Genomic DNA, 18047 nt, shown 5'->3' with positions numbered 1-18047 from the left:
ATTTAATTACACAAAACCAATGTCTTGTCCATTATGAATGTATGAATGTCCCACTTTTGAGGAAAGAGAAAACGTAGACTGAATTTCCTTGTTACATTGTCAAATGTCTTCTAAATTGTTTCTCTTTCTCTTTTCTTCTGTAGCATCTCAAATGTGTATGAAAAAAAGACACCTGGTCTATTTAAAAGCAGTTTGGATAACAATGTAGCATTTTCATTTGTAATTTTTTTTATTTATTTCTTCCTCACAGATCTTACAGATAAAGTGTGCAATTTTGGTGTTAAAACATTTATCTTATCCCATCACTATAAGGATGTCATTTCTAGGTTGATTCTTTTGAAAAATATTTTTTGTTCTGTTTGTTTGGGCATACCGAACATCCTATATATCATATCATAAAGTCTTGTATCATACAGCTTTTTTAATGGTTTATTTGTTAGAAATAACAACATGTTTCACATTGTAAATTAATACTTTAAAGTGCCACTCAATTAAGGGAAGAATTTGATCAAATATTTGATTCAAGTAACTTCAAAAATACAATTTGGGGGTTAAATGCATGTATTAGATTGTAAGAATAGTTAAGCATAGCACTTGGATATTTGTTATATGTATGTTTTGATTTGTCTAATTGATTTAAATTGCCTCTGATTTAATGCCAATTGACATAACACTCTATTCGCTTACATATTTACTTAATTTGAATTGACTGATTCCATGAACAGTCAACATGAATCAGACTGTTTTCGAAACTGTTATCTTTCATCCAGTGCTATTGTGCTTGAATGGATACACTAGTGTAGCCAGCTAATTTACTATTTCCTTCTCAATCAGTCACACTGGTGTCACTGAGTACAAGAGAGGTGAGGGGGTGGAAAGAGATTATCTGTTCAAGAATGCAAGTGCAAAAAATAGTGCTGAGTCCAGACTTTGTCTGCTGCAACTGAAGAAAACTAATTTACTGACAGTAAATTATACATTTTCATAGCTTTATCATGACTGTAATTGAACTATTAGCCTACATCAAAATGTCAAGTAACATGTTACTTTTCAGTGTATTATCTTAAGACAAACTCACGAATGAAAACAATGGACATAGAAAACAGCTATGAGACTTTTTTCTTTCCATAAATATCCATTTTAAAAACTCAGAGGCAGGTGTTTTGTTGTTGTTTTTTTTGTTTGTTTGTTTGTTTGTTTGTTTGTTTGTTTGATAAGCACAACTTCAGACGCAAAATGTTCTAAATATATTTTAGTTCCTAAGACCCACATTTCGACATTTTGCCAACATTATCATATCAATCACTCTCTTCCTGACATCTAATTTTAACCTTTTAAAAATATGATGAAATACAGATCGGGTGTGTCAGCAGCCTGGCACGTCATCACACGTCTCGGCCAATTGCAATGTAGGCGTAAGTGTATACGGGCGTCCGATTGGTCAAAAGTTTCCGTTTCAACACAGACGCAATATAAATGTCAACAGACATGTAAGCATGAAAAAGAGACGCAGACAACCGAGGACAGAAAACTGGCAGGAGGTTTATTTCAGATCCGGAAGACGAACAGTTCACGTGGTGTGATAATTCAGTATGGTGGACAGTGTTTACCGTACACGCTCTCTCGGTATAGGTGCAGTTGGTCTTCCTGATCAGTATGCCGACGGTAAAGCAGCGAAAGTGTGGCAACTGTACATCGGAGACACTCGGAGCCGGACAGAGGAGTACAAGAGCTGGGTGTTTTCCCTGCTCAGAAAACATGGGGTTGAGAGGGTGCTGGATGTAGCCTGCGGTACAGGGTATGAACTAATAAAACTTATCAAATTAAGAAATGAATAAAACGAATAAAACTCTCCCTCACATGATATCTGATGGGCAAGGCCAGGGCGATTGTCTGTAGTAGGCCTACTTTATTTACTCTGCTTATCTGTCCGATTGATAGGAGTGGGGGTCATTTCAGATTTAATAACAAAGCATTTAGCCTTATGGACATTTAGTCCACTGATAGATTGGTTACTGTCTTGGTTTACTCAACTCCACCTCTTAGCTACTAATCTGGGTCATGTGGGTTGGCCTTGAAGCTTTTTGATGAGTGGAATGCCATTTGGCTAAATTACACAAAGTCAGTTTTGCAGCCAGTCCAACGATGAAAGAGTACTTGTGTTTTTTTGTTTTTTTTGTCACTGGGCCACTGCCAGCTGTATTTTAAGTGATGTTATATCAGAGCTGTTGTGTGTTTTATATTTTGGAAAAAAAAAGTTTTATCTTTTTGTGTAATAGATAGTCTAAATATACTTTTGAAAGATGATTCTGTAACACTTACAATAAAATTGTAATACTTACAATAATACAATAAGCTTTTAACTCCGTTAATGTATTAACTAACATGAACTAACAAATGAACGAGCAATACATATGTTACAGTATTTATTAATCTTTGTTAATGTTAGTTAATAAAAATAGTCATTGTTTGGTAGTTACTAAGATTAAATAAATTATATAGAGGTATTGTTCATTCTTAGTTCATGTTAACTAAAGTAGCAGTAGTTAACTAATGTTAACTAATAACATACAACTTATTGTAAAGTGTCAATGATATTTATTTTTTTAAAGTGGCATTTGAATTTGACAGCAAAAACAAATCTGTATGACACCAACAAAGTAATACATTATATGTTTATTGAAATATATTTTGTAGGTACAGCATAAAGAGATGAAAGTAAGTGAAAATGGGGGTGGGGTAGTTACAAACATTTTATATATGTGTGTGTATGTCTATATGATCCACTGGAACTTCTGCTCCCTGCCAATTGACACATTAATGATAGTCTGTATTTTGTGGAGTCTTAATGGACAATTGTTAACTCAGCATGACCTACAAAACCTGTTTTCTGTTTAGACGTACCTTTGAACTCCAGCCCAAACATGTTGTTCTGTTTTTCTATTGGATTACACATGCATTACATTTCCCAGGGTTTTTTGTTCATTAATGGTCTACTTGCACTGAGCTTTATGAAGTACTTCAAATTTGAAATAAAATGGCTCTCTAGTTTCGCTGTATATGTTTACAATGTACCATTCTTGTCTTGTTCCTGAAACTCCAAAAAGTTTCTGCATCCTGTAGAGACGTTTGCGCAATTTTTCACAGATTGGATTAGCAACAGACGTTTCAGACGTTTTCATGTAGCAACAGAAACACTGTTCATTCAGTATGTGCTGCTTAACACAGCACCTGTATGTACAAAAATTAAGTCAGCAAAAGCCTATACTAATGGCCTGGTTTCAAAGACAGGGCTTAGATTAAGCCAGGATTAGGCCTTTGTTTAATTAGGACAATTAAGTAGCTTTTATAAACGTGCCTTAGAAACAAGCATTACTGGTGTGCATCTTGAGCCAAAACAATGGCACTGACATATTTTTGGATATATCAGTGCAAGTTGGTTTCAGTTAAAACAGCTCAAACATGCATTTTAGTCTGGGACTAGTCTCCTTGTAGTCAATAATTGTATCCCTTAAAACTCATCTTTGATCACCAAAATGACATTTAAATAAATAAAAATTCTGTGAAAAAAAAATTCTTCATGCCTTAAAATAGCTTGAATGTAACTCTACACCCTTGCTTCATTTAGTATAGGCCAGGGATGGGGAACGTCGGTCCTGGAGGGCCGCTGTCCTGCAGAGTTTAGCTCCAACCCTGATAAAAACTCACCTGCCTGTAGCCTTAGTGATCCTGAAGACATTAATTAGCTTGTTCAGGTGTGTTTGATTAGGGTTGGAGCTAAACTCTGCAGGACAGCAGCCCTCCAGGACCGACGTTCCCCATCCCTGGTATACGTGGATACATTAATATACAAATTAGCCCCACCTCCAATCACTTACACCAGCTGAGAGATCCACTCGGTCAACTTTACCATAGTAAACGCTGCATAATAGCAAGTGGAAATACTGGTTTTATTCAGCCATATATGTTTGAACCAGAAACTGATTCAGAAGAAGAAGTGGAAGAGTGAATTATACAAGGTCTTCTACAAGTCGATGTATCAGAATGATGATGTATTTTATGTATCGCCCTTTACAACTTCAGACACATAATGGTAATTGATATGATTAGCCTTTTGCTTGACTACTTTATCAAACAGCTAATGATGTGTTGCTAATGTTACAAAAACCCGTTGACAAAACATTGTTTGCATTGTTGACAAAACAAAAACATGTTCCCGTTCACCATCTCAGAGTTTCACGGCTACCTTCTAAAAGTCAGTATCCTTAGAAATGCTTTGAACAACTCAGAATGTCAGTGGAGAAAGGTATATAGTTCATTATCACATCATAATATACATCATATACAAAATTCACCTGCTATATTGCTAAATGTACATGATTTTTCATATCAACAGAAAAATATACCAGGATAGCCTGGCTTCTCTTGAGACTCGCCTGCTTTGCAGCATAGCAAACGATATGCTAAAGCCCACCGGCATGTTGACGTGATTGGTTAGTTTGTGACGTCAGAAACACTGGAGATTCCAAACCGCGTTTTTGAGACATTCTTTGGTTCACTGCAGTTTTAAGGAGAAAATACTCAGCAATGGTGTTGACATGTATTTGCACATGGTTTTACGTTTGCACATTTTTACCTTTTTTTAAGGGTGGATTCCATCATGTTGGTAGAGGAGGGATTCAAGGTGGTTAGTGTGGATGCCAGTGACAAAATGCTCAAATATGCTCTTAAAGAGAGATGGGAGAGGAGAAAAGAGCCAGCCTTCGATAACTGGGGTAATGAAGATCTCTGTTTTGAGTGAGAATAATAAAAAAAAATTTTTTTTAAGGTTTCTCCATGGTCTTTTTAGTAATTGAAGAGGCCAACTGGCTAACATTACACGAAGATGTGAAGAAACCTGGAGATGGTTTTGATGCAGTAATCTGTCTAGGGAACTCATTTGCTCATTTACCAGACTTCAAAGGTAAGAATACCAAAGCAAAATAGGTTTCAGATTTTGACAGATTTATCTAAATAACTTCTTTCTCATATCTCACAGGGGACCAGAGTGATCAGAAGCTTGCCTTGCAAAACATAGCCAGCATGGTGAAACCTGGAGGGATCCTAATTATTGACCACCGTAACTATGATTACATCCTCGAGACTGGTCAAGCGCCCCAAGGAAAGAATATTTACTATAAGGTAAAACGTCTCGGTTACTTATGTAACCCTCATTCCCTGAAGGAGGGAACGGAGAAGTTACGTCAGAACGACTGATGAATTGGGATCTCGCCTGAGAAAGTAACGTTGAACGTGACTGACTGAAAGGGAACCCAGTTGTGTACATGTAACCACATCACAGTTCACTTCATTGTGTTTTAAGAATAGCATATATAGACTATAATGGTGCTTGGCTTTTAACTAAAGTTATGCATTCACTTGATTGTTTGTTAGCTGCAAAAAAATAGAAAAAATATAGTCATATTCCATGTAAGCCTTCAGGTAACTATTTTGTCAACCTTACCTGCCTAAACATGAATGTAACTGAGCCAAATCATGGATTAGAAGACAACACTGTAGGCATATAAGAAGGAATTTAAAAAAACATAGTTTGACAGGATCTGTAGTTGGTGAATCATTCTATAAAATTATGCTTAAATCTGGAGAAGCTATACCATAGTATATAATAAATTATATACACTATAATGACTCAGTAAGCAAGTCATATTTTTATCAATTTAAATTTAAACTTAAAAAAAATTACTCTGTTGCATTCTGTGAGGCTCATATACTTAAGGACTTATGTTTCAGAGTGACCTGAGGCAGGACATATCCACCTCAGTGCTGTGGGTTAATAACAAGCCTCACATGATCACACTGGACTACACTCTAATACTGCCTCAACCAGAGGACATTCAGACTCCGCCTGAGACGAGGTACTGTGACCTTCTGGTGGGGTCAGTTTTTGGGTGGTTGTGATGCATTGTCAGTGCTTAATACACTATAGGAGACTGTACTGTACCAACTACCTCAGGGGGACTAAATGCCGTTTGGTGGGACATACTGTAATTTGCACTTCTATCTGTTCAAAATCAAATAAAAGAAACCTTGCACTGTGCATGTGTTGCTTTTTCCGGTAACACTTTATTTTAGGGTCCAATTCTCACTATTAACTTGTTGTTTATTATTAGCATGCATATTACTAGGATATTGGCTGTTTTTTAGTACATATTATTGCCTTATGCTGCATGACCTTATTCTACATTTCTTAATCCATTCCTTAAGTTCCATACCTAAATTTAAAAACCTTACTAACTAATAAGCAGTAATTTAAAAAAGACAAAAATCATAGTTAATAGTGAGAATTGGACCCTAAACTAAAGTGTGACCCTTTTTCCTGTTGTACTGAACTTTCGAACCGTGACCCCAAAACCGAGTTAAGTAGCGAACCGTGACTTCTGTGTACCATTACACCCTGCAAATTCTTTGGTTTTCCAGCATATTTTGCATATTTGAATCCTTTACAGCAGTGATCTCAAACTCAATTCCTGGGAGGGCCACAGCTCTGCACAGTTTTGCTCCAACCCTAATCAAACACACCTGATCCAGCTAATCAAGGTCTTCAGGATTACTAGAAACTTCCTTGCAGGTGTGAGTTGGAGCTGGTTGGAGCTAAACTGTGCAGAGCTGTGGCCCTCCAGGAATTGAGTTTGAGATCACTGCTTTACAGCAGTGACTATGATTTTGAGATCCATCCTTTCACACTGAGGACAATTGAGGGACTCATACGCAGGTATTACAAAAGGTTCAAACATTCAATGATGCTCCAGAAAGAAATACTATGCATTAAAAACCAGGGGTTGTAAACTTTTTGAATTTGAAGATCAAGGTAAATTGTACTTAATTTGTCTTCTGGGAGACATGTAAGTATCCTTTGTAGCTTCCGAAGGGCAGTACTATATGAAAAAATATGATATTTAAACAAAATAAGAAAAATGTACATATCATCCTGTTCAAATGTTTACAGCCCCTGTTCTAAATGCATCGTGTTTCCTTCAGGAGCATCATTGAATGTTTGAACCTTTTGTAATACTTGCGTATGAGTCCCTTAGTTGTCCTCAGTGTGATGTCATACAAAAATTTGCATTTTGTTATCATTTACACACCCTCATGTTGCTCCTGTCCATTCCACCATATCTATTTTTTACATTCTTTTGCAGGATATTTGTCCTCTATCTCTAAGTTTACTGAGCCAGAACAATTACCTCAGCGATTCTTGAAAACGGGGACCTTTCAGTTAATACTTATTTATATTTTTAAAACAATCAGCCATAATCATCTGAAATAAACAAGGTCTGAATCCATAACATTGCAAATGCTTTACAGTATGCAATAATACAGCCTCCAGTGATGTCATGCTTTAAGGGCTGAGCAAGTGTTTATTCATACGTAAATCTGTGCATGTCGCAGTTATAAAAAAGATCAGCCTTGAATTTATGAACAGATTTATGCCGGCTGGTAGCCAAACAATCAATGCATCCCTAGTATATGTAAAATAATTTGTAGTTAGCATTTAAGATAAATCCAAAATTATTTGTAGAATATATATACTTTTTAGAGGTTCGACACAAACACTAGTTTGCTTAACAGTTCTTTCAATATCTCATTACTTGTCGTTTTTGTTGATCTATTACTATTTTATATGAAATTATAAATGTGTGAATTATGAATGTGTATATTTTATATACATTGAAAATGTATGTGTGTATCAGGAATTGGTTATACATTATGTTTTTATTCATATGCTTTTTTCTTTGTGTCTTGTAGTAAATTCCGCCTGTCATACTACCCCCATCGTGTGGAGAGTTTTAAGGAGATTTTAAGAGCATCATTTTTTGGAAAATGCGAGCACAATGTATATGGTGACTTCAAGCAATACACCCCAGGGCAAGGAGAAGCTCCCTGTTATTTCATCCATGTGGTTAAAAAGACTACTTAAAGCCACATGAATTCTGCAATTCACATTTCATCTTCACATGGAAAACTTTGTTTGTCTGTGCAAATGCCATGACTGGGGCTTGCAAGACAACGCATCAGGGAATACTTTTAGTTTTTTTTTTTGGAAAGTGTAAAATTGATTTAGGGATTTCATACACAGATTTGGACCTCATTTGAACTAGTAAGAGGCCCACATACTCTTAATTTTATTACTTATTATTTCCTTCATGCTTTACAATAATTTTTTTGTTTTGTTTTTTTTACCTTTCACATTACACATTCTTGTTCTTTAATTATTAGAAAGAATTATACCACTTCTTGTATAATTGTTTTGATATCCAGGTTCCACATTTTACATGAGTTAGAATGAGTGTCTAAATGTAGAGCCACAATCACTTTGTATCTTCTTGAATTGCAATTCCAGAATAACAGCTTCTTTTGCGTTGAAGATTTTTCATTTACATTGTACTTTACAACAGAACATAATCAAGAGCCTGTTCACACAGAATGTTTTTTTGTTTTTTTTCACTGTGCTGCTTTGTAATTGTTTTCTAAACATGCTAGATGGACATCTTTGGACACTGACTCATGTCAGAATATAAAACGATAAATACATAAACACCACCTTTTCCCTCTCCCAAATATTAAATCATTGTGGATTATGCTACAATATGTAATATATTTAAAATCAATATAAATATAATTATAATAATAGTTGTGACACAATGTCACAGGTAATCACATCCATGCTATTCAGACCAACAACTTGCATATTAGACACAATATTGCAAACTGACTGATAGTGAAATGAACTATTGATACGCAAAGATTAAAGTTTACTCTACTGTTTTTTTTGTTGTTGTTGTTGTTTTTAATGTTTAAACTATTTTCTTGTGGAATTTTTGCCATTGTTGCTTTTGGCTTGCTTATTGGGGGCTCTAACATTATTTTCTTTTCCTCATTGTGTCAAGTTCATAGGTAAAACATGTTTAAAAGTTGGATTAATTAAACCAATTAGTTACATTGTTAAAAAAGCAACGGTTTATGAGACCATTTGATTCAAGTAGTGCTAAGAAGTGTGAATTACTTTAAACTGCATAAAACACCATGGTAGACCAACAGAATTCACCCAAATGTTGTCCCCCAACTTGTCTGAACAAAGAACTTTGAACAATATTGATGAAATGTAAGGGTTTGTGATTTCCCATCATGAATTGCAGCATGAATAAATTATGAGGTTTGTAAGAGAATTATTGTTTCTCTGTTTGCTGACCAAAAAAAAAAAGTTTTATCTTTATTATTGGTTATTTGTTGTGTTGTGATGTTAAGATCTCACCTTTTAAAAAATTTCTACAAGATGTCACCAATCTTGAGGTTTGTGAGTCAAATGTTTAGGTCAGTGTACAAACTTGTAAAACTACATCCCAGACATCTTTGCTTTGTAAGGTGATTGCATTTTAATTTATGGGAGGAGAGTAATTCAATGAATCATGCAAGGTGATTTACTAAAGTCTGCGCTAGTCAATTTACTGGTAGCACATCTTAAACCAGATGCTAATCTGATAGATTGTGTTGGTCATTATGGAAATGATCCAGCTGCGTCTGTTTCTTCATCCTTCCCACGGGTAATTTTGAACCCGAAATTATTATTTATTTTTTTTAACAAAAAATCGGGTGTTCATCGGAGTGGTCAAAGACCTTAAGGAATTGTGTTCCTTAACTTGGAATGCACGAAAACAATTGACTGGGTTTATGTGTCTATGTGGTTGAAATAAAAAAGAAAGTAACAAATCTTTCCCTCACTGGTCAATTTGACCTCCATAGGAATACATGGAATGTTAGGATTTTAATTTGTCAAAAAATATAACAAATTCTGGCACAATTTAGAACAGACACACAAATGAAGGCATGAGACTATAGAACATCCCCAATGCTGAAAACATCCACATCCACACACACCTAGGATAGGAATTCCCATTAAAATGAATGGGGGTCATATTAGTCAAGTCATCTTCATTTATATAGCGCTTTTAACAATGTAGATTGTTCCAAAGCGGCTTTACAGAGATACAAGGATAGTTTAAAGTAACATAGATTGTTTTGGCTTTATAGCAGTTCTTGAATAAAGTTATTTTCCAGCTAAAGTTAATTTGATTGATTCACTTCCGTCGCAACGATCATTAGTTATTAACTTAGGGGCCGCTAACACGACACATAATTTTATCACTTCGGGGTAGATACGCGAACCGAATTTTCCCGACAACACTTTATCTGTAGAGTGGTAAAATATATATTAGACAATGCAGACTGCACACAGATATGAAGTGGTTAGATTTGAACACATTTACAATGTAGAACACCCCCCCCCCACACACACACACACACACAACACACACACACACAAACACACACACAGCTTTTGTTTTTTTGTTTTTTTTTTTGAAGCTGTAACAGCATTTTTTTTTTTTATTATTCAGAATTAAAATCAGCATTTTCAAATAAATATTCTTCAAGGTTTTACCTTTTTCTTACTACTTGAATTATTACAATATCTGACACTTCAGTTTATACAGAAAAAAAACTTTAAAGTGCAAAAGTCATGAAACATCATGTTATATTATTTCTTTCCACAAGAGGTCGACGGAAACACCAGAGACGTCCAATGTGAGCACCCAATGAAAAGGTTATTTTGGAATGTAAATTGAAAGAATGTGCTTAAATTATTATTTATTTATTATTTATTGATAAATATCTAGTAATTTTAAGGTAGGAAAATAGATAAAATTTCATCAAAATGAAATGAAATTAGCTTTCTGGACAAAAAAAAGTTTAATTTTAGGGCTTCGGGTCATCGGAATTAACAGGTGATTCGATATTTTGGATTTATTGGTGATTCAATATTTTTGAATCATCCGACAATTTCTAATTTCCTCCGTGTAGAGTCTTATGTTGACAACCATGCACTTGAGTGTCATTAAGTTAATGCCTAAAAAATAAAGAAAATCACATTCATACAATTTGATTTTTTTTTTTTTTTTAATAGAACTAATTTGATTTATGATTTATTTGTAATTAAATCAAGTAGCCTAAAACAACAACAATCTGCAGTAGCCTATATAACCAATAATATGGGGGGGGGGGGGCATTATTAGACATTTTACTGTAAACTATAACCTACATCTTAAAACATGCTGTAGTCTGCGTTCATTTTATTTATAATTAAGTCGTTGCCTATAGCTATTCCTCTCGCGCAGATTTGATCTCTCTCGCGTTCGTTTTTTCAGTCTGGAACCTCCTACATATGATGCTCAAACATGGTGTTTCCCCATCCCTGAAATCTCCGTAGATTTTAGGGATGGGGAAATGAAGCCTCATGAATCACTGAGGCTTTCCCCTGACTGTTCCGGGAAAAGATTCAAAGCTTCGAGAGTGTCGAGAACAGCGCCATCTGGTGCTTATTTAAAGGTCCCATTCCATGGATTATTTTATTATTTTATAATGTTTCCTGGGGTGCCCTTATAATGTTAGTATGTTTTTTAGATCAATTTTTTTTATAATTTAGAAATAAAAGGCATTTTTCCTAGCCTGATTTCATCACCTGATTTGAACACTCTGTTTGAAGGGGCGTGTCTGCTGTGAGACTTCAATGTAAACGCCCTCTGCTGTGATTGGCTGACATGCTTGCATATGAAATATCTGGCATTATATGTGGAACTATCTGGAAAACTTTTACTATTACAGCTATTATACGTTTTTACTATTACAGCTATCGGGATTAACAAATCGTCAGAAGTTTTTTAAGTATTTAGATCTATTTCAATCACATAAAAGGTTGCAGTGATGAGCATTGAGCAGATGACAGCTATGGAATTCCAAAGCTGCCAATATTAAAGATAAATAAATACATAAATAAATATACAAATAAATGTAAAAAAGAAAAAATAAGTAAATATATATATACATAAATATACATAGAAAAGCAAAAAAACGAAAATAAATAATTATTTATACATTTATTTCCTTATTTATGTATGTATTTATTTTTTTCCATATTTATTTATTTATTCTTGTATTTATTTCTACATTTATTCATTTCTACATTTATTTATTTCTACATTTATTTATTTTTACATTTATTTATTTCTACATTTATGTATTTCTACATTTATTTATTTCTTCTTTTATTTCTTCCTACATTTCTTCCTGCGTAGGGTAATGAGGAGGGCGTGGTTTACCTCAGACATAGCAATCGAGCTCAGAGTAAGCGAAGGCGAAGGGTTGAGGCCACAGTGACACCCTGTGGCGAAATACAATAAGTAGCCTATAGCTAAGCTCACTGACTTTGATTTAGAACATCGTTTGGTCTGGATTTGTAAAATGTCCTGGGCTAACAAACATGAAACAGGGACTCTGAAACGGAAACGCTTGATATTTTCCATTTTTCGGTCAGAACTCACGGAAAGGAAGCAGGGCACATATAGGCTACAGTGAAGTCGACGCAAGCATTGACCAATGCTTTTGAAACGAGACCATTGCATTTTAATGTAGCCTAATTTCCAAAACAATACTGACAGCAACAGAAACATTTTTTTTATTCTATTAAGCGGTGGTAGTCTTTAGCCTACCTCCATAAATGTCCAGGGGCAACCTTATTAAATGAACGTCACGTTAATCCACATCAATAAATTCAGTTAGAGGATAAGACTGTAGGGCAGTTAGCCTACCACTAAAATCCAACCAGAGCTTCATCAGAGCCATCAATACAGAAGAGATCTTAATGCACTTACACAGCAATTAGCCTACAAGTGCATAAAAATATTATGAAGTGTTTTACATTTTGAAGACATAAATGTATGATGGAATCAATGAAGTGATAGGCCTACGTTTAATATGAAACTAAAACAGACACCAGGTGGCAGAATTTAGTCACTGTCTTAATGAGTGAGTTCAATCCACTCGTTTGACTCCTTAAAATACACCGAATCAAAAACAACTCGACATTGAAGCGGTTCAGCTGTGGATTTGTTTCTGATCTTCTATTTAGGCCTATGCGTTATTTAAATAATAATAATAATAATAATAATAATAAATAAATAAATAAATAAATAAATAAATAAATAAATAAATGACCAAATGTTCAAAAAGTTGGCAGAGAGGGGTCATGTTCGGGGAAACAACATAATTGTTGATAGGCTATTTTTCGGGGCCATGAGTTTAATGCGCAAACCTGCGTGACCATATAGCAACTATTCAGAAATGGAAATTACGAATGCATTAATATTTTGTTATGAATTTAAGAAAAGTCGATTGAATATTTACAGGTTTGTATCTCGTTATTATTTTCAGAATAGTAAAGTCTTTGTAACCAACCACAGTGATCAAATATCGAAGCTATCTCTATCTTATAGGCTACTTCAAAGATCAAATCAAATTATTTATTGTTAAATTTTGTAAAAATTTCTGTAGCCCAAAAACATAACAAAAAATAGCTAGTAGCCTACATAACTTTGTAATTTATAGCTTATTATTATCATCATTCTTTCTTTCTTTTTATTATTATTATTATTATTATTATTATAGGCTATTGTTATCATCATCATCATCAGCTGGCAAACCATTGTGGAGTCTATTTAAAGGGAATGATTGTGGCGAGGAGTTTGGTCAAACTATGGCAGTGATAGCCTACAGCGAATATAACGGGTTGAAATAAAAGACGGCGCCGTCCACGGAGACATTTCTATGTGCACTATTTCATCCGTGAAAACCTTAGTCCCCTGGCTATCATGTCAGAATCTGCCATTCTAAATAAATTTGCCTGCCACGGCAGCAAATTCAGCAGCTTGTGGATTAACGTGACATTCATACATTTAATAAGGTTGCCCCTGGACATTTATGGAGGTAGGCTAAAGACTACCACCGCTTAATAGAATAAAAAAAATGTTTCTGTTGCTGTCAGTATTGTTTTTGGAAATTAGGCTACATTAAAATGCAATGGTCTCGTTTCAAAAGCATTTGTCAATGCTTGCGTCGACTTCACTGTAGCCTATATGTGCCCTGCTTCCTTTCCGTGAGTTCTGACCGAAAAATGGAAAATATCAAGCGCTTCCGTTTCAGAGTCCCTGTTTCATGTTTGTTAGCCCAGTGCTGCGTTCCAGTCCAAAATTGTCATGCCCTTCACTCGCTAACTTCCCTTCGTCTCGTTCACTCGGATGTACGTCATTGCGAGTGCCCACTACTGGCGGAAACTGCAATGGGCTGAATTGGAACGTCCTAAGCCCTTGATCACTTGGAATCAGCTGTGGAGTTGATTTATTATTTACATTTTTTTCCCTTTAAGAATTTGTTTAATGCAGCATCCAAATGTTTATAGGTGTGTTTGGGTTGTTTTAAATTTTAAAAATTATAATTAATAGAGTTGTCTGTGTGGTGGTGATTAGACGAGATATGCGGTGACGTCACAATCGTGTTGCATTGTGGGACATATAGGTGCCTGAAGTGTACATTTGAAGCAGACTCGCTCCCTCGGTCAAAATTGAGGGAACGAGGGTCTGTCCATATAAACTTCCCTCGTCCACTTCACGAAGTGGAACGCACTTCAAAATGGCGGCAGGGATTCCCCCGAGGGGAAGTGCTTAGGGAAGTTCGCAAGTGCGTGTCTAAAAGTGGACTGGAACGCAGCACAGGACATTTTACAAATCCAGACCAAACGATGTTCTACGGCCATGTCCGGAATAAAGAGTAGCCTCCATGTCACACAGTAAGATTTTGGATTTTGACCATATACCTCGCAGTCACAGACCGTATCAAAGTCAGTGAGCTTAGCTATACTTATTGTATTTCGCCACAGGGTGTCACTGTGGCCTCAACCCTTCGCCTTCGCTTACTCTGAGCTCGATTGCTATGTCTGAGGTAAACCACGCCCTCCTCATTACCCTACGCAGGAAGAAATGTAGGAAGAAATAAATGAAGAAATAAATAAATGTAGAAATACATAAATGTAGAAATAAATAAATGTAAAAATAAATAAATGTAGAAATAAATAAATGTAGAAATGAGTAAATGTAGAAATAAATACAAGAATAAATAAATAAATATGGAAAAAAATAAATATATACATAAATAAGGAAATAAATGTATAAATAATTATTTATTTTCGTTTTTTTGCTTTTCTATGTATATTTATTTATATATATATATATATTTATTTATTTTTTATTTTTTACATTTATTTGTATATTTATTTATGTATTTATTTATTTTTAATATTGGCAGCTTTGGAATTCCATAGCTGTCATCTGCTCAATGCTCATCACTGCAACCTTTTATGTGATTGAAATAGATCTAAATACTTAAAAAACTTCTGACGATTCGTTAATCCCGATAGCTGTAATAGTAAAAACGTATAATAGCTGTAATAGTAAAAGTTTTGCAGATAGTTCCACATGTAATGCCAGATATTTCATATGCAAGCATGTCAGCCAATCACAGCAGAGGGCGTTTACATTGAAGTCTCACAGCAGACACGCCCCTTCAAACAGAGTGTTCAAATCAGGTGATGAAATCAGGCTAGGAAAAATGCCTTTTATTTCTAAATTATAAAAAAAAATTGATCTAAAAAACATACTAACATTATAAGGGCACCCCAGGAAACATTATAAAATAATAAAATAATCCATGGAATGGGACCTTTAAATACGATCTGGAGTTCGAGCCTTCTGACACCCAAAGCGAAACGCGCACGTGATTGGACAGAAAGTGAGGCTTCGTTTGTCATCGATCACGTGACTCTAGTAAACCAATCTCTATGAAACCAATACACACCCCGATACGGGGCTTCACTAGAAATTGAGTCGTTTGTGTATCGAAGCTTCAGTGTCATATGTAACATCACTAGTAGATTTTGAGACGCAGCCTGTCAGTCCTTTGTCTATGGAGAAAACGGGATTTTAGCAAGGAATATTAATGTCAGTCGCAAATGCAAAAAAGACGATTCTCAGTCCGGTAAGTCATCGATTTATTTATTTGAGACGCCCTTACAGCCTAAGCAAAGGCTACGACAACAATACGTACTGTATTTAGCCTAACGTTAGCGTTTATAGCCTACGAAATTAACCTTTCTCAAGCGTTTGTTTGTTTGTTTTTTTAAGCATCATAATAGTAACCTAGACTGCAATAAAATGCAAAATGATTGTGTTTATAACCTTGTGAACGTGGTTTTTATTTTTATTTTCACCAGACTGTCCCCTTCACTGAGATTATACCGGGTGGTCTTCACCCAGGAGAGATGATTGTTATACAGGGATGTGTTCATCATGATGCTGACAGGTAAAGTCAACTCAGTACGTTACATCCGTTGGTTTATTCTAATGATAAATTACATGATAATCTTAAAGCATGCCATATTCTTCATTCATTTTATTTATGATTAAGGTTCTATGCCCGCTGTGTCCCAGTTTCATTTAATGTTTATTGTAGTGAACACTATCGTCTGCTGCATATGGAACCGTCTGAATATTCCACCCACAAATTACAATGCAAACATATAAGCAATGTCAAATAATTCATTCATTCAAGTGATTTTTAAGTTTTATATATTTAGGACTATGGCATGTTCACATACACTGTTAATTGTCTCACAATGATATGACAATGATATGATATGCTATGGGTGGGACCCCCCCCCCCCCCCCCCCCCAACAACTCCCTTTATTATACAAATTATTTATATTACCAATAATTTATAAATAAGAATACTATACAATTCACCTAAATTTTCACATTTAAAAGTTGTACAGCCAGGTGAGATTCACTACAGGTGGTATTTTAGCAATAACTCCATTTATATGAATACAGTATACTCAATTAAAAACCCTATATTTCACCTAAATGTTATTTTCTCATTTCAGTTGCCGTAGTAGGTTCCAAGTGATCACATTGACGTAGGCTTACTACAAATGAGGCTTACTAAAAAGGGAGGTACAAATATTTCAGTGTAATACAATATGTGCTTCCATAGGTTTCAGTTTGATATGACATGTGGCTGCAGCACAAAGCCACGGGCAGATGTTGCCTTTCACTTCAATCCCCGCTTCAGCAGCTCTCCACAGATCGTGTGCAACACTTTACAACACGAAAACTGGGGAAAAGAAGAAAATATGGACCTCATGCCTTTTAAACAAGGAGCTACCTTTGAGACCATTATCTTGGTACTTTGTGATGTTTTCAAAGTGAGTGTGAAACATTATATCAGGTTTTTATTATATTAACTAGTTAACAGTCTTCAGCCTATCTGGTTTCAAGCATTTAAACCCAGATATTAATTATTATTCTTAGTAGTTGTTGTAATAGAGATATTTCCAGAGAGAAATTTTAGATCTGTTTAGTGACAGGAATTTAACTAATTTACTTGTAGGTAGCAGTAAATGGCGTTCACATTTTGGAGTATGAACACAGAATTCCTCTTGAGATGGTCGACACATTTTCAGTCTCTGGAAAAGTAGACCTGCATGCCATTGGCTTTATCCCTGACTCAGTAAGTGACAAACACTACTATTCAAAAAATGTGGACACACCTACTCATTCTTTATTATTCATTTTATCATTATTACATTCCAAATGTTAGTATAATAGTTAACACTCAAGTATGGGAATGATATAGTGACCAAAAATATATATCTTTTTAAAAACATAGTAGCCACCCTGTCCTTAGATTACAGTGCACAGACTGGCCAACTTTGAGGTTTTTAAACAGTATTATACAATTAGTTCAGCTCCATGTATGCATAATTAATATCATTTGGGCATAATTTATATCACAATTATATTTGTATACAAAACATTAGGATAAAGCTGAAAAGGATGTTGTTGAAAAGGGTAAATAATATGCATTTCAACTTTGCAATGACATATTTTCTGTTTTTGCACAGGCAATATTTTCAAAATCAGATGACCAAGTAAGTTTAGCATCCCTGCACCTGACATCAACAATTGATTTTGCACAATTCATTTTTTTCTTATTAATGAAAAAAATGCACTTCATATTAACATGAAAAATACATGACTCACAACAT

The 18047-nt window shown here is 34.9% G+C and overlaps 2 protein-coding genes across 3 annotated transcripts in view; both read left to right on the top strand.

The window, feature by feature from the left end:
* Positions 1 to 1461: 1461 nt before the first annotated feature.
* Positions 1462 to 8062, top strand: gnmt (glycine N-methyltransferase). Its single transcript, XM_079854353.1, has 7 exons — positions 1462 to 1798; positions 4648 to 4775; positions 4850 to 4963; positions 5039 to 5181; positions 5791 to 5915; positions 7807 to 7990; positions 8044 to 8062. The coding sequence occupies exons 1-6, from the start codon at positions 1593 to 1595 to the stop codon at positions 7976 to 7978; spliced, it is 888 nt and encodes a 295-aa protein (XP_079710479.1). The 5' UTR covers positions 1462 to 1592; the 3' UTR covers positions 7979 to 7990; positions 8044 to 8062.
* Positions 8063 to 15801: 7739 nt separating this feature from the next.
* Positions 15802 to 18047, top strand: part of lgals8b (galectin 8b) — a 33670-nt gene continuing 31424 nt past the window's right edge. For both annotated transcript variants that reach the window (XM_079853451.1, XM_079853452.1), the window contains exons 1-5: positions 15802 to 15978; positions 16214 to 16302; positions 16994 to 17204; positions 17390 to 17509; positions 17904 to 17930. In XM_079853451.1, coding sequence (XP_079709577.1) covers positions 15940 to 15978; positions 16214 to 16302; positions 16994 to 17204; positions 17390 to 17509; positions 17904 to 17930 — 486 coding nt within the window. In that variant the 5' untranslated portion in view covers positions 15802 to 15939. The remainder of the gene's footprint in view (positions 15979 to 16213; positions 16303 to 16993; positions 17205 to 17389; positions 17510 to 17903; positions 17931 to 18047) is intronic.

The sequence above is a fragment of the Squalius cephalus genome, assembly GCF_949319135.1.
Source record: "Squalius cephalus genome assembly, chromosome: 20".
Taxonomy (NCBI): Eukaryota; Metazoa; Chordata; class Actinopteri; order Cypriniformes; family Leuciscidae; genus Squalius; species Squalius cephalus.
The sequence above is the reverse complement of the archived record's forward strand: the minus strand, read 5'-3'. Positions and strand labels throughout refer to the sequence as shown.